Raw genomic sequence first — 26,242 nt, forward strand, 5'->3', positions numbered from 1 at the left:
TTCCCTGACAGTCTCACACACAGCACTCCGTCAGAGTGAGCAGGTTAGTGTGCTAACTGCGGGAAAGCGTGAACACAAAGGAGTTAAAGTGGGTGAATCAGCTGGGGCTGGGTTAAAATCTCGTTTCCTCTGAAGCTGCTGCGGAGGAGAAAAGTTCAGGGCGGATTAAACGTTTGATTCCTGCGACGACAAACCGAGGATCTGTGGATTTCTGTGGATTACGCGTCTTCAGATCAATGCGTGTCTGACTGCTGAGGAGTCACACCGACACAGGTAAGACCTGAGCAGCCTCTGCTCTCCTGCTGAAACTTCCTGGATCCCAGAAACAAAATCTGAACCTTCGTTTCTCTTTTACAGGAGTTTCACTATGAATCAAACAGCTGGGGCCACAAACGCGTATCGGAGGTGCTCCAAAGGAGGAAAGGTAGGAAGAGAAGTTTGATCCGCGCAGATGTGATGCGTAAAGAGACGATGGAAGAAGCGGTTTGGAGCTTGGTTTGAGTGTTTCTGGGGTTTTACGCATCTGTGCGCTTTGGAGAGGTTGTGGAATTAGTCGAGTGAGAGGTGAAGGTGGAGTTTGTTTTTGTTTTGTCTTGAGAAACAGAGAATTAAGCATGGAGTTTGGACACTTGAGGTGGAGATTAGCCTGTTAGAAGAGCTGTTCCTGCAAGTTTTTCCTGAAGGGAGAAAGGAGAAATGATGCACAGGACCGAAGCTTGGAGAGCTGACTTTCTTTGGAGTGACTTCAGAAGAGATTTTGTGCCTTTGTGCATTAAAAAAATGCTCATACCTGATTGTTTTCCACAACTTCTTTTTCAAATATCTTGATAAAACTTCAGAATCATCAGCTCCACACTTTGCTCTGAGATCATGACACCAAACATCATTGCTTCATCCAACCTGTGACCCATTTTGCTGCTACTGGCTGCTGCTGAGTGGATGTGCAGAGGAAGAGGAGGGATGAGGGATGAGGAGGGGTGTGTGTAGGAGAAGGTGGGATGAAAGGGAGGCTGGGGGAGAGTGTGGGAGTGAAATGATGAGATGTTGTGATACAGTCTGTCCGGAGAAACCACCCTCCCTCCCAGCACATCTGGCTCCGTCAACAAGTTCAAATATTTGTCATGGATCAATCACTGAGGAGCTCATCAGGCTGCTCAGATCACCTGGATGATTTCTGACAGGTGTGGACGGGAATTAGCTTCACCTGGAGCAGCGTGCTGATTAACTCTGGGTTGAAGTGGAGTTGACAGCTGTTTTCTCTCTAAACGTGAAGATACGAGTCTCAAAAAACACACAAGTTTGTTTGAATTATTTCTTTTTTAAAGGTTTAAAGATAATTAAGTGAATTAATGGAGAAAAAGGCGATGAATCAGTGAAACACGTTGACTGAGATCAATCAGTGCTGATACCAGTTTACTCAAGCCAAAGAATTAAATTACTTGACTTAATAACTTTTAAAAAAAGTGCTGAATTAGTTAGCATGAAGCTAGTTAGCTTATTTGTAGCGGCTACTGGGTGTATTTTTAAAAACAAACTGATGGTACAGGTTGATACAATACGACATTAGCTTGTGCTAAACTAGCTAAATATTAGCTAATTCCTGATGGACTGATTCATGGCTCATCATGGCTCAAACTGTTAGCCTAACATGACACTTCGGCCTTGTCGTGTATTTTCAAAAACGAGTATCCCCCTCTCGTTCGTTTTAAAAAATACTTTCGTCCACACGCAGCGGGTAAATCCGCCGGTGAGTGTGGCTCCAGGCACGCCAAAGCCATAATGGGCAGTGTTTTCCTGATGTAAAACCCGTGCCAGCCAATCAGAATGAGCCCCCGACGTTTGAGAACTGAAAACTCAGTTTACCCACGTCAACACAAAACCATGAAACCAGAGTTTTCCAAAATCTTCACTTTGGCCGGAGTTTTTGGAAAACATGATTTTTATTGACATAGAGCTGCGGTTTCGTGTGGACGACAGGCGTAAACGTGTAAAATTAAATGCGGTTTCCCAAATACCCGGCTACGTGTGGACATGTCCATAATTAATGTCTTAATCCATGAGCTAAAACTTCTCAATAAAGGCTGGAAAAAATCAGCTAAAAACTTGCTAAATGGCTGAAACAGTTAGCTACAATAACTGGATAAAACGGCTAAAGACACTGGAGCTCGATGGCTAAAACAGTTAGCTTAAAGTAGCAAATAATAACAGCTAAATTAATCAGCTAAAAAACTTGTTAAATGGCTGAAATAATTAAAAGTTCTTGATTAATGGGTTCAGTCGTTTGCTAAATGTCTAAAAGTTAGCTAAAGCTATTGATTGAAGGCATTAATGGTCAAAGGTTAGAGAGCGCTAATAGTACTGGATCGATGGCTAAAACAGTTAGCTTAAAGTAGCAAATAATGGTTAAAGTTGGAAACAGCCAAAATAATCAGCTAAAAATTTTTTTAAAAGGCTGAAATAATTAATTCAGTCCTTTGCTAAATGTCTAACAGTTAGCTAAAGCTATTGAATAAAGTCCTTAATGGTCAAAGGTTAAAGCGACTTGCTAAAAATACTAGATCGATGGCTAAAACAGTTAGCTCAACGTACCAAACAAAGGTTAAAATAACCTCTTAAAATGATTTAATCCATAAAAGAAAATTCCTAAAAAAAAGCTAAAGCTAGGTGTGGCAGATAAATGGCTTAACCATTTAGCTAAAAGTACCAAATAAAGGCTAAACAAACAGGGAATCTAAAGCTAACTGAAACACAGGTTGTTGAAATAATTCAGGAAACTTATTTAACTGGATAAATCTGATGACATGGTTTAAGAGGCTTTGCTCAAACAGAAAACAATTTAAATAAATGTTTTTTTTATTGAGAGGCTTTAACTGTTGGCTAAAAGCAAAACTTAAACAACTACGGCAGTCGGCTCAAAATGAAAAGCTCAAAGTTCTGAATCAAGGTTGAGGTCAATGGCTAAATGTGGAGGGTTAAAGGCTAAAGCAGCTAGCTATACGTACCAAATTAAGGTTAAAATAACCTCTTAAAATGATTTAATCCATAAAATAAAATTACTTAAAAGAAGCTAAAGCTAGTGGCAGATAAAGGGCTTAACCAGTTAGCTAAAAGTACTGAATAAAGGCTAAAACAATCAGGGAATCTAAAGTAAACTTATTTTAAACTGGATAAATTATCTTCGCTCAAACAGAAAAACAGTTTGAATCATTTTTTTTTTATTGAAGTCTTGAACTGTTGGCTACAAGCAAACTTTAACAACTACAACAGTCGCTTAGAATGAAAAGCTTAAAGTTCTGAACCAAGGTTGAGGTCAATGGCTAAAAGTGGAGAGTCAAAGGCTAAAGCAGCTAGCTATACGTACCAACCAAAGGCTAAAATAATTAAAAATGGCCCAGCAAATAGTCTTTTAGCTTAAAACACAGAATAAATGTCCTGACTCATTAGCTAACAGTACTGCATATAGAGGCTAGCATAACCAGCTAAAGGATTTTGGATTTTTGGCTAAAACAGTTAGCTTAAAGTAGAGAATAACATCTGAGGTGATCAGCTAAAAGCAGCAGACAATTACAAAAGTATAAACATTTAATTTTTAACACCGTACAGCCTAATTTTAAGTTACATTAAGCTTCAAAATGATTCAAACTGTCCAAAAATAATCCGGTATGAGTGTAAAGATCAAAAATTATGCTAAGGTTTTATAGCCAAGCTAAAGGGTAAAAAATATTTGCTAAAGAGAGGAAAAAAAGTGTGAGATATTTTGGTTAAAGGGAGGAGGATGAGGATGCTAACTTCACATTGTTCTGTACACAGTTAGAGGATCAGGTCTTCATTAAGGGTCTAAAGACTCAGTGTGGGGAGACTGTGTAAAGGGTGTGGGACCTGGAGACTCCTCGAGGTGACCCCTCAGGCCTCCAGGGGGCTCTCTGAGCTGAAGGAGACAAACTTCTTAATGGAGCTGGGTCTGTTTTTAGATGTGGTGTTGGCTGTTGACCTGCAGCTGCTGGGCCTCATATCTCTCCTCTGTCTGTGTTTGTTTGTTTGTTTGTTTGTGTTTGTTTGTGTTGCTGAGGGTGATTTTGATGCTTTAATTGTCAGTCCTCTCACTCTCTGCTCTTTCTAATTCTGGGCTGTTTTATCTCCTCTCGAACAGCGAGGGAGGAAAACAGATCCAGGCCTGACACCTCTCCGGTCTCCAGGCAGCTCGGTCTGTTTCATTTTCTGTCCCGCGGCCGCTTTCAGCCCCCGGCAGGACTGTTTGTGGTTTCAAACTGTTTGGTTATTTGTGGCGGCGTTCGGCGGCGCTCCTGCAGAGGAGCTCTCTTTGATGACTCCTCTTTCTCTCCGTGGAGTTTCTATTTGCAGTCGTGTTGACAGTCCGGGCAGGGAGACGCTCCACGGCGGATTAATGACACTCTGATTCGGTCTGCTGCGGCGCAGGCCTCTCTGCAGGATGAGGCTCACATGGTCACGGTCGTCAGCTGCTGACGGGCTCTGACAGCTTCACAAACACCTGAAACGAGACCGCAGCGAGCGAGGCGGGTTTGAGATTATTTTAAGATGCTTACGACTACCATCAATTAACATTTCTTCATGTACTGAGTGAGACGTGACAGGGGAGACTTTCAAAATAAGAGTCTGGAGAAGAGATCAGCTGTTTGTGTGTCAGCTGCTGAATGTGAAGGTTTTCACACGTCCTCTCTTTCTAATCGCACATCAACAGCTTCTCACGACTCAGGGAAAATGAGAGGATACTGGCTGTGGACTCCAAAGACCAGAATGCATTGCAAAGATGTCTGTTTTAGGTATGTTCTGGGTATTTTAGTCCTGTTAGGCTCAGTTTGGTGTCAGTATCACTTTACGCTGCTGCAGAAATCCATCAAGGAGAGGGATTAAGTATTTATCTATCTAATTAATAAAAATTTAATAATATAATAACAATAATAATTAATAATAATAATAATAAATTATATAAAATATATAATATTTATTTTATTTTTATATAATTTACATAGTTAAGTAACATATATATATATATATATATATATATATATATATATATATATATATATATATATATATATATACTTTATTTTTATTTATAATATATAATAATAATAATAATAGTTGTTATTATTATTATTATTATTATTTATATTATTATAATAATATAATATAATGATAATAATTTATCTATCTAAGAGGGATTAAGTATTTAAGTATTTTCTATTCTATTCCATTCTATGTTTTTCCTGGAGTTGATGTGAAAGGCATTCTGGGAAATGTAGGAGGTGAAGAGAGGGTTTCAGTGTCTGTGAGTGTCTAAAATCCTGTTTCCAACAAGCAGTCCGGTACGGATCGGTACAGTTTGGTACGGGTTGGATCGGTAAAACCTGATCCTGTTGTGTTGAGTGTAAATCTGGGTTTTTGTCTGCTGGGTTGATGGCTGTTGTCCTCCTATTTTTTATTTTAACATCTTATAGATTTAATCATTAATCCAGGAAATCAGCCGCACGTTAATCAGGCATGAGAAATTAAATCAGCTGTTGTACTAATATCATACGTAGAGCTGAGAAAAAGGACGGAATTGTCCTTTAAACACTCATAATGCGTTATATAAGCGACTGTTTTTCCATGCTTCAATCTTCCATCAGACAGAAAAGAAAATGTTGGATTAAAAAAAGTTTATGAAGATGATTTTCAGTGAAAATCAGCTGCTAACGCGAGGACGTCTCTGCAGCTCGTTGCTCATAATTAAAGCTTGAAGTAAAAACAGCAGCATCATCCAAATTACTGAATTTCTTTATTTATAGACTCTTAACCCCTTTTCATTTTTATTTATGTGATCTAGTTCTTTGGAAAATGCTGGAAGCTTCTAGTGAAAGAGATTTTTAATCTGAGTGAAGTTTTGCTTGTCTGAGTTTTTGCAGAAGAGGAAGAAAAGTTGAGCTGCAGCTCTGCTCTGGTGATGTGTGTTGATGCTCTGACCACCAGAGGGCAGTGTGGGCTAAGGAGTGATGCTGTGTCTCAGCTGGATGTAGTTTAAACAGTGGATGATTTAAAAGAATTATTTTTCTTTCAGAGAGTCTGAATCCGTCATTATTTTGTGTTAATCTGCTCGGAGCATTTTGGAGTTAATCCAGAACAGCTCCGTCTCCTTCCTCCTGCAGATTGGACGTTTTGTGCCTCTTGTTAATAAATTCAGTCTGCAGGTTTTTTTTAAGCCTCTCATTTCTCTGAATTCTGATTTCCTCCTCTTCTCCTGCCTGCTCTCGGTCACAGCAGGCGGCACGGACTCTCAGATTGGCTCGATGACAACACCACGCCAACTGATGGAGTTTAGTAGAGAGAAGAGAGATCTGAGTTTTTCTCTGATGAAAACGATTTCTGTGATTAGTTTTGTTGTGAGGAGCTAAAGGCTAAAACACAACTTTAGGGTTCAACACAGGCTAAAGATTGAAACATTGGCTTAAGGCTAAAATATGAGCTTAAGACTAAAAACAGGTTAAAGCTATAACAGGAAAACATGAGCTAAAGGCTAAAACACAGGCTACAGGCTAAAACATGGGCTAAAGACCAAAACACTAGCTGAAAACTAAAACATGGGCTGAAAGCTACTACATGGGCTAAAGGCTAAAGGCTTAACGCTAATACATGGGCTAAAGGCTAAAACAAGGGCCTAAAGCTTAAATACAGCTTTGGTTAAAACACAAGCTAAAAGCCAAAACATACTCTAGAGGCTATAAAACAGGAAAACACAAGCTAAAGTATCAGACACAAGCTAAAGGCTAAAGCACAGGCTTGAGGCTATAAATGGGAAAACACGAGCTAAAGTATCAGACACAAGCTAATCCATGGGCTAAAGGCTAAACACATGGCTAAAGCTTAAAAAAGGCTCAGGTTAAGACTCAGGCTAAAGGCTATAAAACTGGAAAACTGAAGCTTAAGTATTGAACACGAGCTAAAGGCTAAAGCACAAGCTTTAGGCTAAAATATGGGCTACAGGCTAAAACGAGGGCTAATAGGTAATACATGGACTTAAGACTTAAGCACAGACTTGAGGCTAAAACACAGAATAAAAGCTTAAACATGAGTCCAAGACTTAAACACAGGCGAAAAAGCTAATACATGGGCTTATAGCTTAAATATGGGCTTAGGTTAAATCACATGCTAAAGGCTAAAACACAAGTTACAGACTGAAACACAAGCTAAACGCTAAAACATGGTCCCAAGACTTAAACACAGGCTAGAGGCTATAAAACGGGATAACACTAGCTAAAGTATTAGACACAAGCTAAAAGCTAAAGCACAGGCTTGGGGCTAAAATATGGGCTACATGCTAAACCAAGGGCTAAAAGGTTAAAAAAGGTAAGCTATAACATGGGCTGTAAACCAAAACACTGGCTAAAAGCTAAAACATGGGTTAAAAGCTAATACATGGGCTAAAAGCTAAAACAAGGGCTTAAATACAGGTTTAGGTTAAAACACAGACTGAAAGCTAAAACACAAGCTACAGACTGAAACACAGGCTAAAAGCTAAAACACAGGCACAAGACCTAAACACAAGCTAAACACTAAAACACAGTCTAGAGGCTATAAAACGGGAAAACACAAGCTAAAGTATTAGACCCAAGCTAATGGCTAAAGCATAGGCTTGGAGCTAAAATATGGGCTAAAAGCTAGAACAAGGGCTTAAAGGTTTAACACAGGCTAAAGGCTAAAAGCTAAAACAAAGGATAAAAGGTTAAATACAGGCTTAGGTAAAAACACAGGCTAAAGGCTAAAACACAAGCTACGGACAGAAAAACATGTTAAAGGCTAAAACATGGGCTACAGGCTAAATTAGGTCTTAAAGGTTGAGCACAGGCTACAGACTTTATCATAGGCTGAAGACCAAAACACGAGCTAAAAACTAAAACATGGGCTTAAAGCTAATACATGGGCTAAAGGCTAAAACATGGGCTTAAAGCTTAAATACAGGCTTAGGTTAAAACTCAGGCTAAAGGCTAAAACACAAGCTACAGACTGAAACACAAGCTAAAAGCTAAAACACAGGCTAAAAGCCAAAGCACCGGTCCAAAGCTAAAGCATGAGCTTAAAGCACGGCCCTCTGTCGTCCTGCACACGCTAACTCAATCCAAACCGTCTCCAAACATTAGCAGCAGAGAGTCAGAAAGCCCACGTTGCTCCTCATTATGTGGTTTCTTAACGAGGATATTAAAGTTTGATTTGTTGGAGACAGAGGGAAAAGCTGGAGCCGATCGATGCTCCTCGCTGTGAATATTTATGAACTGCTGCTGCTCGCTCATGGACCAACACTCTACGGCTGAAGAATTGGACTTTTGTCTCCTTAAATAAAACTCCCTGAGGTTTTTCTTTGTGGTATTATTTCTCTGATTCCTCTTTTCTCTCTGAGCTGATCTCGTTTATTCTGCATCCATCGAGCGAGCATCAGGATTCTGATCGTTACAGTAACTCAGAGGACGTCTGAGCGGATGTTGCAGCGAGCTCTTTGGATTGAGGCTCCACTTCTTAATTACAGCAGCTTTGTTGGCTAACGGCGAGCAAACAGCAGCCTGAGCGTGCCAGGTATCGACCCTGCGCTCATTACACTGCAGGCCCATTGTAATGCACGCTTATCACTCACACTCCCTCGCTGCCGTCCATGGAAATCAGCATTGATTTTTTTTTTTCACTCCTGGTGAAACGGCACGTCGCTGAACTCAATCATCTCTGCTCTTAAAATCTCAGAGCTGCTGCTCATTAGCAGGTTATCTTTTCTCACCCCGATCAGACGGGCGCCATCAGTCAACCTGCTGACATCACGGCGTCAGAGGGGAGGAAGTACTCCAAGAGGAAGTTCAGATTCAAGATTCAAAGAGTTGATTGTCACCTGTGCAGTAAAGAAATGTGTTTTCTTTAAAACGAAAGTCTTTCTTTACTGTCCATGATGAACGCAACAACAAAAATATTTTAAAAAAGCAAAAAGGAAGAAAAATATAATAAGAAAAAAATGTAACAAATATAAAAGGGTCCAAAAAATGAGACAGGTGATCCGTCCCTGCTTTCAATCTGCAAAACTTCCTGAGTCCCTTCCATGTCTTCTAGCAAACCAGGACTTCCTGTTCACAAAGAAAAACTGTCCTGTGGTTTAGTCCCCGTCTCGTAGTCCTGATTTCAGGCTTAGTCCTCACTCATATAATAGAAAAGAATAGAATAAAACTTTATTGTCATTGTAACAAGTACAACGAAATTGAAGTCACAGCAGCAATCAAGAAAACCAAAGAAAGAAAGTGTATAGAAAGTGTAAAAGCTCCATAGTAAAATAGATGCTGACAGCTTGTCCATCATTGTCCAGTCAGCCAGCCTCCACCTCCACAGGGTCCAGGACTGAGCTTCTTCAGCAGTCTGTTCAGTCTCTGTCTCCCGAGATTAGCATGATGCTACTCAGCTAGCTCGTCCATCTTATTGGAGATAGATCTTACGTTCCCAATAACGATGGATGGAAGGACAGGTCCATGTCGTCACTTCTTAGCTCACACCTGAGAACCAGCACGTCGTCCTCACCTCCTTCTTCTCACCTTGTGGGAAACATCCGGCCTAGCACCAGTTAGCATTGACACGCTGCAGGCTGCTAACAGCTGATTTTACATGTAAACCATGCAGCCATGGTTACATGTAGGATCTCCAGACCAAGCAGTCCGGTTTGGTTCATTTCGGTACGGTCGTGCATTTTGTGGCGTTTCCACTGACTTACCCCGGGACAGATCCCCAAAAATCGGGACGAGCTGGCCTACTTTTTGGGACCCTTTCATATGGGTGCCAGACTGAACCGATCTGCTCTGGAAGGTGGAGTTACAACACTGCAGACCGTTGATTGGTCAAAAGAATGGTCACTTCCTGTATTTCTTCTGGTGGCTCACAGTCTTCTCTGAAACAAAGCTTGATTGTTCTTTGTTTCAAAGAGCTACATGACGATCACGGAGAGGACGAAATGCTGCATGTCTTCATCGTTACTCTTTGCTTACTGTGTCGCGTTTCTCTTCTTCGTTGGATTTATTAGTGGGGTAAACTGCGTCGCGCTGCCACGGCGTCACGTTATTGTTCAACAGCTTGGCATGTAATACCTGACACTTTCCTTAAAATATATATATGAAAAATTTTATGTTGGACGACTTTTTATTTATATAATGTGCTCTGATTTGAAAACACATACTCATTAAATCAGTAACTCAACTGTGCTAATGCAAGTTCATCAACAGTGGAAGACACGTATTAACAGTTATCTTTTAGAAGCTGTTGGACTTTTTTCTCTTGCCCCAATATTTGAAGAGTTACGGTAATGAGAGCAGCTTGCATCAATGATCGTTTCAAAAACAGATTAACATTTATAAAATGTGCAGAAGTGTTTTTTTGGGAAGCTTTTTGGGGTCTAATGAATGAAATAACCGTGTCTGGTTATCCTCCGCTGAAGCCTGCGCAGCTCTAACCTCTCTGTGTGCAGCGTTCGTCTCTGAAACGGTGTCACAGAGTAGTAAAATCCTCTGTGTCAGCCTCTGACAGCCTCACGTGCTCTGGATGTAGTGAGTTCAGTCTGCTCTGATGGCGGCTGAGGCCCCTGGGGGCCCCGGGGTGAATATGTGTGGGATCTTAAAGATGGCGGCGGTGTCTGTCTCCCGAGCAGCGACGGCTGTTTGCTGCTGAGGTACCATTTGTCTCGCCGGCCTTGTTGACTGCGTGTGATACACAACCAGATGGGCTGTCATGACCCCAGCGTTTTGCCGAGCCAACCGCTCGCTCAGAGGGCCAGAGAGGTCCGTGTGACTCACACGATTACGCTCCCCGAGGTGTCAATCAGCCCACGGAAAACACAGCGCGGCGGCGAGGAGCCCTGACAGAGCCACTACAAACCTCTGTGTGTGTGTGAGTGTGTGTCCCATCAGTGTGTTTCTGTTTCCTCCCTCTGTGCGGCAGGAGAGCGCCGCCGCAGCACCTGATGATCCCCTCCACACACGGTGGATTAGCGGGGACAGAAACGCCGCGGCAGCAGAATTAGCTCCTGTAACACGTTTAACAGAACAAACACTTCAGCCTGTGCTGTTAGAAAGGAGGAAATCTCTCCTCTGAGCGCCATGCATTATTCATCCCCCAGGGGGAGACCTCTCAGACACGGCTCTGAATGTAATTTCATTGTGTTCTCTCTAAACAAGTTCCCATGCAAATACACGGAGAGGAACACGGAGGGTTTGTTCCTGCAGGAGTCCAGACGACGCAGATCTGACGGAGTCTCAGGGTGTTTTTATCTTTCCTATCGATGTTTGCTCCAGGATTTACTTTACCCCCCCACACTGGACCAGAACCATCTGAACTCTCTGCTCCTTAAAGCTCCAAACAGACTTTAGAGTCTGAGGTTGGTCTCTGCAGCATTTCACAGGAATTCATCCCCATCAGCACCAGTTTAAACCTTGGTAGGAAACCTCGGTCTGATGGTGTAAAACAGATTAAAACATTAAAAATATAAAAACTGAATAAACAAGGTAATAATGAGATGATATAAATGATACAATAAGGTGAACATATGAATAAAAAGACTTTATCTGAAAAGCATTTGATGTTTTCTTCCAGAGAGGAGGATCATGCACAGTAAACAGGATTGATAAACAGCACGTCAGTCGCCATGACAACACCACGCCAACTGATTTAAATTAGAAGAAAGAAGAGGGACCTGAGTTTTTCTATGTAAGAAATTATTTCTGTGATTAATTTTGATGTGAGGAGCCAAAGGCTAAAACACAACTTAAGGGTTAAACGCAGGATAAAGATTAAAACACAGGCTAAGGGCTAAAATATGAGCTAAAGGCTAACAAACAGGTCAAAGGCTGAAGCAAAGACTTGAGGCTGGAACACGGACCAAAGGCTACAACATAGGCTAAAAGCCAAAGAACACGGGCTAAAAGCTAAAACACAGTCTACAGGCCAAAACGCAGGCTAAAGGCTAAAACACGGGCTAAAGGCTGAGGAACAGGCTAAAAGCTAAAAAACAGGCTAAAAGCTAAAGAACACGGGCTTAAAGATAAAACACAGTCCACAGGCGAAAACACAGGCTATAGGCTAAAACATGGGCTAAAGGCTACAACATAGGCTAAAAGCTTAAAAAAAGAGGCTAAACTCTAAAACATGGGCTAAAAGCTAGAACATGGGCTAAAAGTTAAAACACAGGCTAGAGGCTAAAATGCAGGCTTAAGACTAAAACATGGGCTAAAGGCTGAAGAACGGGCTAAAAGCTAAAAAACAGGCTTAAAGCTAAAACACAGTCTACAGGCGAAAACACAGGCTAAAGGCTACAACATTGGCTAAAAGCTAAAAAAAAAAAAAAAACAGGCTAAACTCTAAAACATGAGCTAAAAGCTAAAACACAGGCTAAAGGCTACAACATTGGCTAAAAGCTAAAAAAAAAAACAGGCTAAACTCTAAAACATGAGCTAAAAGCTAAAACACAGGCTAAAGGCTAAAACACAGGCTAAAGACTAAAAAACGGGCTAAATGCTCAAACATGGGCTTGAAGTTTAACACAGGCTTAAGGCCTCAAACACGAGATAAATGCTAAAACACAAGCTAAGAGCTAAACCTGGGCTAAAAGCTAAACATTTGGGCTAAAAGCTTAAACACGGGCTAAAGGCTAAAACACAGGCTGAAGCCTAAAACACAGACTAAAGGCTGAAACATGGGCTTACAGCTAAAACACAGGCTAAAGGCTAAAACATGGGCTGTCATTAAAGCTTAATTTAGCTGGAAACTAAACTACAGCTCAAACTGACAAAGTTAGCCTGTTTTCACGTTTCAAACCATAAATAAATACATTAACTTGTTGCTTTGCATCCTGGGAAAAGTTACCTAGAAAGAAGATATGCAAGAGTCACATGTTTACAACAGAATGAAAACAGAGTCTTTTACCTGGAAAAACCCTAATCCTCACCTCTCGGTTCAGATTCTGTTTCCTGTGGGTAAAAACGACTCCTGGAGGTTAAAAACAGAAAGAAAGAGTTCAGAACAAAGACTGATCGAGGACAAACACACTGTGCTGATGTCAGCAGGAGGTCAGCGTTTAGTTCGCCCCCTGCTGGATGAAGCTGTCAGTTACTCTCAGACCACACAGACACATTAAAGTGCTTCCTAACACTGAGACGGGAATGAAGTGGTTTGCATTACAAAGAGTTAACGGTGGGCTCTGAGGAGGTTTCTCTGGGCGTAATGGAAAGCAGTTTTCAGGGAGATTGTCTGGGCTGTGGCGGGGAAACATGATTACAGCTGTAAATGGGCTGCATCTGCTTCCCAAAGTGACGCTTAAGCATCAGTCTGCTCCCTCAGAGAGCCTCAGAGCAACTCTCCTCCTCATCACGCCAACCTGCACCACCTCTTTACCTTAAATAAACCCCGACGTCCCCACCCGTCCCCGTTTCTCTTTGGGCTTCGTTAAAATGCAGAACAAAGACCTTTTTTCTGATGCACCGCTCGGACTGAAAGTTCAAAATGAAACAGAGAGCTGAGTCTGAGCTGCTTCTTCAAGCTGTTTGTCCGTATCCTCCCAAACCCACGCAGCGAACCTCTGCATCGAGCAGCCGCGCTCAGACGTCCACAGAGATGTGTACAAATAGATCCTCATTGGTTTGTTCTCTCGCAGCCCGTGCTGCAGATCTGTCTTCAAAAGAAGCTCAGAAATGTAAAGAGAGCGTCCTACAAATCCATATCTACCTGCTCATGGAGGCTCGCTGCGGCTCGCTGCGGCCTGTGCTATCGACGGGAGGTTTTATCTGTGCAAATACGCTGAAGACATGAAGAAAATGAGGGATAATGACGTGTCAGGAGTGACGGTTACACGGCGTGACAGACGTTTAAAACAATTACTCATCCTTCCAGGAAGCGTCTGTCTTTAACATGTCAACATGTCGACTTATCGGTCAATCAGACGTCAGGAGGAGAGGTTTGAAGGTTTTATTCCTGGATAATGGCGTCTGTTTCCTGAAGCTACCTAGCTGAGGAATTAAAGAGCATGTATCAGTAAATTTGAAACCCTCCCCTTAACTTTTTCATTAAATCAGCAAAGTCAAATCTGGATTTTGAATATCAGCAGTTAATGTTGCTGGTTTGTGGTCAAACCTGGATAATTACAGAGGGCGGCACCAATAAGAAGATTTTGGCTGATGCTGATATCTGATATTGATAGTGCTGTTATGGCCAATAACTGATATTTACCAAAACCAATATTGTTAAAAACAAAACAAAAACAATCCGAGATGATGTGTTGAGAGGTAGTTCAGAGAGAGAGCGGCGCAATCCAGAGAAAAGACGATGATGAAGAGGATCAAAGGACGGAGCGTCGATTGATTTTGGTGTTGACATAGTCAGAAAAAACAAGATTATTTGAGTCTTGAAAAATTGTTCAAGATGCTCTGAAAATGGCCTGCGGCTAATGAGTAAATATTGGCCGATCGTGACATTGATACAGATATATTGTGCATCCCTACTATCAACTCCAAAACACTGGTTGCTCTGTGACCGTCCAAACTTGATAGACGTTGTCTCTGTCGTAAAGTATCGTTCTAAAAACTGGCCACAGAACAACATACAGTGGGGAAAATAAGTATTGAACGCGTCAACTTATTTCTCATCACATTTATTTCCAAAGATGCAATTCAAACAAAATTTCTCCCAGACATTGGTATAGACTCAAATAATCCACACATGAAAAGAAATCACAACGTTCAGGTCCATAAATAATGATTGATTTTCTTTTTCTGAAACCATTTGAGAGTCAACTTTGCCGTGTGCTTTGGATGGTTGTCCTGCTGGAAGGTCCAGCCACGTCTCATCTTCATCATCCTGGTGGATGGCAGCAGATTCAGATCAAGAATTTCCCCATACATGGCTCCATTCATTGCTCCGTCAGTTATATGAAGTTTGCCAACACCATGAGATGAGAAACAACCCCATGCCATGATGCTTCACCTCCAAACTTCACTGTTGGTGTAGTGTTTTTTGGCTGATGTGCAGTGCCATTTCTCCTCCAAACATGGTCTGTAGTATGACAGCCCAAAAGTTCAGTTTTGGTCTCATCTGACCAGACAACATTCTCCCAGTATTCTACAGGCTTGTCAAGATGCTGTTTAGCAAACTTTAAACCAGCTTCAACATGCCTTTTCTTGAGGAATGGAGTCTGAGCATCCATAGTGGCCATGGCGGTGGAGTGCATTGCCTGTTGTTTTCTCTGTAACAATTGTACCTGCTGCCTCCAAGTCTTTCTGGAGCACTTTCAGGGTGGTCCTTGGCTGGTTGAGTCCTCTTCTGACTATCTTTCTGACTCCCTGGTCAGAAATCTTCAAGGAGCTCCTGTGCGTGGCCTGTTGATGGTAAGGTGGTGCTTCTTCCACTTGTGAATAATGGCCCCAACGGTGCTGACTGGAATATTCAGGTGCTTTGATATAAGTCTGTAACCAGTTCCATTCTGATGCTGAGCAACAATCAGGTTGTGAATGTCTTCAGAGAGCTCTTTGCCTTTACCCATCATGAGGTGTGTGCTATTTAACTGCTAGCTACAGATTTCAGGTGGTACGGTGCATTTCCTGTCCAAAGTATACAGCCTTTCCATGGTGTGTTTTATACTTTTTTCCTGTGTTATCGTACTTAATTCACCATAATCATTATTTATGGACCTGAACGTTGTGATTTCTTTTCATGTGTGGATTATTTGAGTTAATACCAATGTCTGGGAGAAATTTAGTTTGAATTGCAGCTTTGGAAATAAATGTGATGAGAAAAAAGTTGTCGCGTTCAATACTTATTTTACCCACTGTATACATTTTGATGCTAACAGGCTGAATTTAGTGTTTAAAAAATGCTAACTCGTCTGAACAAATGGAGCTAAATGCTACTTCTGCAGTCAAGATGCGTGTGTGTGATGATGGCGTAGACTGATAACCCCTCTTTTCATAACTCAACACATTTGTGCTTTTTCAGTCTTTATTTTGTCCCTCTGGAGCTGCCGTAGTTTCTTGACATGACTTTGTTTCAGATTCCGTCTCTTTAAGGCTCCCTGCTCCACAAACCCTCTTTACTCTGATTGGCTAGCTCTCTGGAGGCCTGTAGGGGGCGGGACCAGAGGCAGTCCTTGGTGTTTGAGGCCAGTTAGGAGATCCAAATGTGATTACATCCTTTCAGCCAGTCTGGTGAAGATCTCTTGATATCTTTGGCTGATTTTGTTTCTCCAAAACTGTTGGTCTCATTTCTCCATCTCCTGTTTTGCTTTAGAAACCTTTACCGTCTCAGAGATCCAATGAAAACGATATAAACTCTCCGTGTGGGTGGTTTTTGTGAGCTAACCTGAAGTTTTTCTCCTCATGAGATCCATAAACGTGCTGACCTCAGCCTTTTCAAAGCGTGAGTGATTAAACCGTGTGGGCTGCTCTGTCTGGAGCCGACCGGTCGAGGACAATTTCTTCTTTTCTTTAATTCGAAGCGTGTGGTTAAAGAGCCTCAGAGCGTTTGGTATTCATAGCTTATATTAACAAGTGAAATCTATAACAGCTGCCTATGGGCCTTGGCATTTAGAGGCCGTCTTTGTTATTTAATATTGTTATGGCTGATTCATTGTTATTGATCAGAGTGACTTTTACAGTCTGGGAGAAATAAAACCCTCTGATTTATTCCCATCATGCTTTGGAGTTCTTTTCTCTTTGAGAGCTCTTAAAGCTCAGAGAGCTCCTTCTCCTCGTCTCATTATCGTTTCCACCGTGTTCCCAGGCACACCTTCCTCTCTTAGCCTCCGGTTCCTCACGCGTGTCTCTGCACGCTGACGTACACGCAGCCACAGAGAAACCTGTGGGTCAGGTCCTTTAATTACAGCCACTTCACTTCTTTTCAGGTGGAGGCTCATTGAGCGTGCTCTGAATGTGATCAGCTGATTCCTGCGTGTTTGTTTCCCTCCACTCTGCAGAGGAGCTTCAGTTTCTGGTTTAGTTTGAAGAATATGTTTTCATTTGGTCGTGTTGTTGGGCTTTTCTGATGAGAAGCTGCAGACGCTTTCGCCTGATTCGGCTTTAAATGATGCAAAAATTACCAAACAGTGGGACAGTACGGGTCGGTAGTTTAGGGACCTGTCCCAGTATTAGTCACAAAATGATGTCATAGGGATGGGTACCTTTCATATTTGATACGATACGGTACGGATGCCCTGTGCCTTGCAACTGGTACCTGTTCGCAACGGAAGCAATTTTGATACTTTTTTTGTCTTTATGTGGTAAAAAATATCAATTTGTTTAATAAAAAAGTATAATTTTTTCTTCAATGTAACAAATTTATTCTTTAATATATCACCTTGCAATGCTGTGTTCATGTCTAGCTTGGAAATCGTCTACTCTTCCACTCCCTCAGGGACCTAAACGTTGTACCTTTTGATTTTATGTGAAATGGTACTTGGTGCTGTCCTACTATAAAAGTATTTAATTTGGTACCCATCCCTAATGTGCCGTACCGAGTCAAACCGAACCACTTGGTGGAAACGAGGCTTTGTGGTCTTCATTTACGCTTTAAAACTCATCTGATTACCGTAAATCCTCTACCAGCAACAGCGAGAAAAACGGTTCCTTAAAGAAGAGAGGATGAGCTTTAGTGTTGTGCGAATCATGAACGACTCGTTCAATACCTGAGAATCACTCTACTGACTCGAGAATCATGATTCTTCGCCCCAAATGACTCATTTACTGACTCGGTGCAAAGCTCACGGTAGCCCAGCCCCTCACTCACATCACGGAGAATGGCTCAACTCACAGTACATACGGATCACTAACTCACTCACAGTGTATACGGATCACTAACTCACTCACAGTATGACTCAGAGCACATACGAGTCACTCGCCAGCTCGAACGTTCGTAGCATTACCGTCTGAGTCCTGGAAAGGTTCGTGAGATCATTTTCCTGAATGCTATTTTGTTGTGAGGACAGTTCATTTTAAAGGAGTACTTCCTGTACTTCTGTAAATATTGTTTTCTGACAATATCTCATATTCCTCTGCTTTAAAAAACAGACAAATCTGTTACTCAGGGGTCTGCAACCTTTACTTTCAAAGGAGCCATTAAGTCTCAGCTCAGTTGGATTAAAGTCATTCTGGAGACACAAAAACTACTTTATCTTCACAACAAAGATAACAAGGTGTGTGAAATTCTAAACATAGTTAAAATCTATTGAAAAACTACCTAAACAATTTTTTTTTGTTTAAATCATGAAACTGAAAATGTGACATCATGGTAATCATAACATTGTTTTTTTTTGTTTTAATTTTTGATGAATTAACAAACATTGTGAAAAAATTATACACTTTCAAAAAAAAAAAAAGAAAAAGAAAAAAAATTAAAGGAAAAATTGTGATATAAAAAAATAATACAAATTTCAAAAATGTCAAATAAAAGAAATAGGAATAATTTTCAGATTTCCTAAATTTGAAAAATTTCAGAAAAAAGTAATTCAAAAATATGTTAAAAAATAAAGATTTTTTTTTAAAAAAGGTTCACACTTAATATATATATATATGTGTGTGTGTGTGTGTGTGTGTGACATTTAAAAATAATAAAAATAAAAAAATAAAAAAAAGAAATTGGAATATATTCAGATTTTCAAAATTTGAAACATTTCAGAAAAAAAGTAATTAAAAAAATGTTGACTATTAATATATTTTGAGATCATTTTCCTGAATGCCCATTTGTGTGAGGACAATTCATTTTAAAGGAGGGGTGACTTTTTGATGACTGCTGACACTTTATTTTTATTTCACTATTGTTCAAGCTATTCCCGTTTATTTTCATATTTGTCAAGAGGCTTTATTTTACTTTACATTTATTGTACATCATTATTTTTTCTAACGTTTCTCTGTTTGAACTGTAATTTTTCTCAGTTATATTTATCTAATTTAATCTTATTTTATTTGTGAGTTAGAAAAATAAAAGTTTCTTTAATATATGTTGAAATTTCACTCTTTTTTTCCACACTGGAGTGTGTTAATTGTCCTTTTCAGTCATTTCGCTGGTATGAATCTCTCTGAAATATAGATTTCTATGCACTTTCTGGGTAACTGACTCAAGTGACTCAAATGACTCAAAATCACGATTCACTTTGGTGAGTGACTCATTTAAACTTGATTCAGTAAAAAGAATCGAGTTTCCCATCACTAATGAGCTTTCTGAGCAGGATTTGACTTTTTAAAGGATGGAGAAATAAAAAAAAAAAATATTAAGGTAGTGAAAGGTTAAAGGACATAAAGCATCAGGAGATACTTTGAGCAGCTCTTCCTCTGAACTCTGTGGACCTTTAAATGTGCGGTGATGTACGTTTCTGTCGCTTTATTAGACAAACTATCAATGAGTAAAGTGTTAGAAGAGGTTTGGTGTCACCACAGTTTAAAGTGGCTCTTAAACACATTTCATGACACCCTTAAAGAGCAGGATTAAAGCCTCCTCAGCTGGCAGGCGCCCCCCTCTGTTCGGCCTGATCTCGGCCCTGACTTCTCCACATTGTTTCTCCAGCTCTGTCCTTGTCTGGTTGCATTTTCAATCTGCGGCCTTTATTGAAACGTATAGCTGGGCCCTGCCACGGCCCATTTTCATAAAACCAGCAGAGGTGATTTTATTGACTGACTGCAGAAAGCTGCTGTATAACCCATCGTGCTGGCTTCGTCTGTCGCCGCGGCGCTGGCAGTTAAAAGGAAATGATTTGCAGTGTTAACTCCCCTGGTGCTCTACATCGCCCTGAAACAAGATGCCGTTCCCCTTGACAATGAACACTCGCCGCCTGAACATAAACAACGCTTTTATTGTGCTCCAGTCTGCCGGCTGCCAGATCAATGCTTTGTAAATCATCCTCAGGCGGCACGCAGACACACACCCGTCCTCTGCAGCCAGAGCGCCACAAGCTGGCGTGATACAGGTGGACGGAGGGCGAGAGGCCGCGGTGCACGCTCAGATGGTCCTAATGAGCGGTTTGTGGAGAAATGATGAAGAATCAGAGTCTTCAGACTGATCCATCAGGAGAGTTGAAGCGGTGTCACCCGCTCTGATCCTCCCCCCTCCTGATCCTCACCCTCTGCCTGTTTGTATTAGTTTCACTTAATGGGTTTCTGCGCCTCCAGAGACGCCACAAATCTAAAAGGAGCAGCCGGCTGTGGAGAGCAGCAGAAAGTGGGACAGATGTGCAGGTGCAGCGTCTCCGAACCCGCCCGCTCAGCCGTGCTCTTTATGCTAACCTGCTTTTGTTTATGGAGACCTGCGCTGCATACGAGTCTGCGCCGTGCAGCATGATGCTCCTCAGACAGCCAGGCCTCAGGGATTAATCTCCCAGCATCATTAACTCTGCTCCTAATGATAAAGTTAATATACGTCTTAATGAGCGCGCTGTGGCTCCAGAGTCTGGCTTTAAAAGTTTGAAGATACTTTTTAAAGTCTAACTTCACCCAGGAGGTCGAGCCGCCTCCGCCCACTGATCGCTCTGAAAGATGCTGAAAGTAAAGAGAATATTATATCTGCAGATATAAACTTTAAATCGTCTTTGTTTGTCAGATTGAGCTGTGCTGGTTTCAGGGCTGTGGATGGAAGGATGGATCTTGTTTCCTGTACTTCTGTAAATGTTGTTTTCTGTCAGTATCTCATTGTCTTCTGCTTTAAAATCAGACAATTCTGTTCCTCATTGTCAGGGCTCTGCAACCTTTACTTTCAAAGGAGACATTTTTCCTCAGCTCACCTGGATTAAAGTCATTCAGGAGACACGAAATCTACTTCATCTTCACAATAAAAGAAAACAAGGACATTTTATACATAGTTAAAATCTAGTAAATAATAATCTAAACAAGAATTTTTTTGAATTTATGGAACTGAAATGTGATGTCATAGTAATCATAAAAGTTTTTTTATTTTTGATGAATTAACATATATTGTGAAATAATTACACACTTTAAAAAAAGAAAAAGAAAAACATTAAAAAAAATTGTGATGTTAAAAAATAATAAAAAATATCAAAAAAAGAAATAGGAATAATTTTCAGATTTCCAAAATTTGAAACATTTTAGAAAAAGTTATTTAAAAATATGTTTAAAAAATAAAGATATTTAAAAAAAGAAAAATAGAAAGAAAAAAATAAAAGAAAAAATTATGACATTAAAAAATATTTTTTTTTTAAAAAAAAGAAAGAAATTGAAATAATTTTTAATTTTTCAAAATTTGAAACATTTCAGAGAAAAAAATGAATTAAAAAAAATGTTGATTATTAAGATATTTCGAAAATTTCAAAAAATAAGCTGAATTCTAAAAAAAAAAGAAGAAATTTATAAAATGTGCAAAAAATGAGAACAATGAATTACAAAAAATAGCAAAATTTCAAAAATTTGCAAATACATTTGGAATAATTTTCAGAATTTAATTTTTTTTTCAAAGTAATTAAACAAAAATAAAAAAATAAATCCCTAAAATAAAAAAAAAAAAATAAATAAAACAAAGAATTTAAAAAATGCACAGAAACTTAAAAAAAGAAATTTCAAAAATTTGTCAAAATTCAAATAGGTGAAATTTGAGAATTTGCAAAATTAATCAGTCATTTTAATAATTATTATCATTAAATAATAAACTTACAGTCTTTTACAATCTATGGTAACAACAAAAATTACTTTCTATAAATTCACAGTTAAATACTATCAACAGGTATTTAGTTGTTATTTCACATTCATATACTGTAACCAAATGTGCAGTGTTATACTGTAAAAATAGATTACAGTAAATAACAGGAAATTACTGGATATCACTGCTGACGGTGTGCCCGACAAACCTCCTCCTCTTCCTCCAACACCAGCTCTTGTTGACACGCTGTACTTTATGAATTGGTCTCAGTGTTTTTGTTTCCACCTGTGATTTTGTGGCACTTTTGTCAGTATTTGATCCTTTTAAATGTGCACTGTGTGTAACCTTGGATCAAATGTCTGAAGTGCAGAGTAAATGTTTGTTTTCAGCCTTTTTCAGCTGCTGCTTTGTAACACAGGAGCTGGAAATGGGCTCGTCAGCTCATTCAGGTGTTAGGGATGATAAATCTGCACAAAGAGAAAGAAACTTTCACTTGTTGTGAAAAGATGGAGCATTAACACTGATCTGTAACCTCTGAATCCGGCTGAATACTCATTCGTCTCAGACTTTCTCCATCGTCAGCTCAGATCCTGCTCATATTTACTGGACGTGTTTCAGGCTCTGCCGTACACACCCCGGCTCACTGAAATGTGACACTAATTTGCATGCTGACAACGATTTGTACTGAGATTACAGCCAGCTGATTGATGGCCGCGCTGTTGCCCCAGAAACCACCTTGGGCAATGTGATATGACTCTCCTGTTATCAGACACTAAAGCAAATTTCTCTAGTTAATCTTCCTAAACGGGCGTTCGCATCAGATCCGCAGCATCCACAGGCCCTGACTGGTAATGAACGACAGCCTCTGCCCGTCACACGCCTGAACGCCGAGCGGGGAGCAGCACGGAGGCTGTGCTGGCGTTCATTACTCACTGATAAAGCACAAAAACTCCCATGTCACATTTCACTCCTGCAGGAGCAGCAGGAGGTTTTTATTTAAATTCATCCTGCCGATGAATCACAGCACCAGAGTCAGAGGGCCGAGCTGCAGATGTAATCTGATGCAACAGTGGCGAGGCTTCATGAAAGGACAGAGCGCTGAATGGAAAAAGACAGATGTTGGTCGACATGAAGAGTGATGTGAGTTAGTAATGAAGGAGGAGCAGGAGGAGAGATGGAGTCATCAGGAGACGAAGAAGACAGCAAAGCAAGTTTTTAAAGACAAAGCTAACGAGGCCTTTCTGACGCTCATCACGCCACATTTACTGATCAGAGCTGATACTTTTCAACCAACTCTCAGTTTCTGACTTCCTGAGGTTGCATCAGAAATGGAGAATCCACCCTTCAAAATAAAAGTACTTAAAGACAAACACAGCACGACCTGAAGAAAAAATATTGTAAAAAATGAACACACTTTTAAACTTTTTTTTTTTAATTAAAAGAATAAAATCATAATTTTGAAAAAGGATATAAATTTCAAAAAACTCCCTAAAAATTAAATGATTTTCAGATTTTGAAAATTTTAAACATTTCGGAATAAAAGTAATTTGAAAAAAGTTCAAAATTAAGATATCCCAAAATTTTATTTTTAAATTTATCTGAAATATATAAAAAAGAAAAACGAAAAGTGTGCAAAAAATAAAAAAAATTACAAAAATGTTCGAAACTATTTAGAATAATATTAAACAAAGAAATTATTATTATTATTAACTAAAAAAAAAAGAAATTACACAAAGTTGTAAAATGAAAAAAAAAAGAAATTTCAAATTTTGCGAATTCAAATTATAACAGTAATTATCATTATAATAATAATAATAACAGTAATAGTAATAATAATAATAATTATATATATATATATATATATATATATATATATATATATATATATATATATATATATATATATATATATATATATTTTATTTTTATATATTATTTTATATTTTTTTATTTTTATATATTTTTTTTTTAACTTATTACAGCCTATGGTCACAACAAAAAATACTTTTCTGTAAAATCACAGTAAAATACTGGTAGCAGGGTTGCCTGTATTTTACTGTTATTTCACATTCAGGATTTCAGCTAACTTTGAAAAATTAACCCCTTCGGAGACATTAGTGTCATGTTTTCTCGTCTTTGGATTTCATGATTTCCAGCTCAGTTAAATCTCTCTGTTTAGTTTCTCTCCCTGGTGCTTGGTTACACTCTTCTCTCCTTCTCCAGTCTCTGCTCTGGCTCCTGTCTCTTTAAGAATCAATGGTAAAAAGAACCATTTTTAAACCACTACACTCCATCAATGAGGTTCTAGAATGTTCCACGTCAAGGTCAGAGAGCTTTCAGCTCTTATGATGTCACTACATTCCGGAACTCTCTGAGCTCTGTGAGTGTTACCCCAACCTACTGAATCTGATTTTTAATTTACAGTATATGAAATTTATCTAAATATTTCTACACTTGTGTTTTTGGGGCTGAATCACAACAGAAATCATAAAAATAATCAACTGAAGTCTTGTTTTCACATTGTCTAATGTTACCTTTTATGAAAACATTCCTTTAATGTAATTGATAAAAAAAAGACATCAAGCTAATGTGTTAGCTTAGCTGTGGATTGTTCATTTGTATAAGGGGACTGAGCTGCCAAGAGTGTATAAGTAAATTGTTAAACTCACCTAATTCTTGAACTTTCCTTGCCTTAAAGAGGAGGTATTATGCTTATTTTAGTTTTTATTCTGTCCCTCTTGTGTACCCATAGTATATTTACATTTCACAGTACAAAAAATCTCTATTTATCTCTCTTTCTCGTGTTTTAGAAAACTTTTATTTTAGCTCATCTGAACCACCTACGTTTTGGCTGCTGTCTCTTTAAGGCTCCCCGCTCAACAAACCCCCTTCACTCTGATTGGTCGGTCCTCTGAAGGCCTTTCAGGAGTTTAGCTACAGGCAAAACCTTGGTGTTTGAGACCAGTGTTGCCAACTTAGCAGCTTTGTTGCTCTAGTTTGCAACTTTTCAGACTCCTCTGGTGACATTTTTTCAGAAAAGCGACTAGAGACAAATTTATTTTGCTTAGTCTGAATATGTTTGAAATAAGGGGACACACTCTTTAGAGTAATTTTCGCCATCGTTGGTTTTCTGGTCGGCGTCACTTAAAGGTGGCTGCTGTCACTGACACTGTGTGGATGAAAAGTTTTAATAAGACCCTGCGACAGCCCCTCTTTAAACGGAAAGAGGACAGCAGTGTGAACACATTAAATCAGAGTTTATGTGCCAAGCATGACTCGTTACACACACACACACACACACACAAGCTGGCCTCTACACACACCAAGCCTGACTCCAGCATGTTGCTCATTCTCCACCGGGGACACGGGGCCAACTTGGACTCCATCACGTCCAGGCGCGTGGAGCCAAGGACATCTGTAACAACAATATTGGCTGCAGCGAGGCCGGAGCGGCTGCCTGATGCTCCGGCTCTAAAGCTCCAGGATGAAGTCAGCGGACTGTCACCGCGCAGACGGCAGCCAGAGCTGAGCACAGAAACCTGCTGCTGTGTGGACAGCTGAAACCTGGACGGACAGCGGCGATAAACTGCTGGCTGGAGCTCATCGTCACGGGTGGTGATGGAAATAAGTCGTCTGTCATTAAACCGTCACGTAGCCGCTGAAAACTCACACTCTGAATGAGCTGCAGAGGAAATGTCCACTTGTTGAGTGTTGGTGATACACGGATGGTTTCAATTAACACCTGTGGAGAGCAGATGTGTGAATAAAACACACGTCAGCTGACGTCAGACTAACTGTGTATTCACACCAAAAGAGGCAAAAGAGGCAAAAGAGACAAGCACACCAGGAGTTCATTCATTTTCAATGAGAGCGCGGCGTCCTGAGCGTTCAAAGAGGCACCAGATGAGAAGTTGAGCCTCGGTCAACTTTATGGTAATTAGCTATGACGCAGTTCAGCGGCAAACGGCGGCAACCAATCAGAGTAGAGATGTCCTTCGACCGAGCGGGCCCTAAAGAACAACACATGTAACTTTGGTTCCTAGTTCCGTCTTGGATACAGAAAAGTTCATAAACTGTTCTCATAAAGTGTCCGCCTTTTTAGCTACCGCCACCAACAAAAAAATTGTGTTGCATTGTGTGCAGAGGAGGTAGATTGTTGTGGTGAGTTACAAAAATGTGCAGTAACAGCAGAAAATAGTGAAGTGAAGTGTAGTCTGTGGCAAAGACGTAGCCTAGCCTAGCATGCTAGCATTTCTTGCTTCATCTGAATGAGATGACACCAGGGCTCCAGACTAACTTTGTTCAGCAATGATCTGAGTTTTACGCCGGGGGCGCAGGTTACTTTATTACCAAACAGTCTCTGCTGGATCCTTCTGGATTCTTCCATGGATGGCTTCGTACCGGACTGTGCGCCGGAATCTGAACGGACGCTGGTGACCTGGTTTTCACTTCCTGTTTTGGGCGACCTTTTTTCTTCCTTGAGGATTTATCTTTCGTTTCTTGTGGATTAACGTCGTTTTTTGTTACGGACTTAAGAGGACCAGAAAAACAGGATTATAGGAGCGTTAAAAATAGTGTGAAGAAGGACAGCTTG

General features: G+C 40.1%; 1 protein-coding gene across 1 annotated transcript in view; it reads left to right on the top strand.

Moving 5' to 3' along the window:
• The first annotated feature begins 1 nt into the window (after nucleotide 1).
• dpp6a (dipeptidyl-peptidase 6a) overlaps nucleotides 2-26,242 on the top strand; it is a 329,725-nt gene continuing 303,484 nt past the window's right edge. Inside the window, exons 1-2 of the mRNA XM_074693088.1 lie at nucleotides 2-273; nucleotides 358-424. Of these exons, the coding sequence (XP_074549189.1) occupies nucleotides 368-424 (57 nt within the window). The 5' untranslated portion in view covers nucleotides 2-273; nucleotides 358-367. The remainder of the gene's footprint in view (nucleotides 274-357; nucleotides 425-26,242) is intronic.

This window comes from Halichoeres trimaculatus, unplaced genomic scaffold (assembly GCF_033239565.1).
Source record: "Halichoeres trimaculatus isolate MK-OKI-2021-1 unplaced genomic scaffold, fHalTri1.1 fHalTri1_scaffold_18, whole genome shotgun sequence".
In the NCBI taxonomy this organism is placed as follows: domain Eukaryota; kingdom Metazoa; phylum Chordata; class Actinopteri; order Labriformes; family Labridae; genus Halichoeres; species Halichoeres trimaculatus.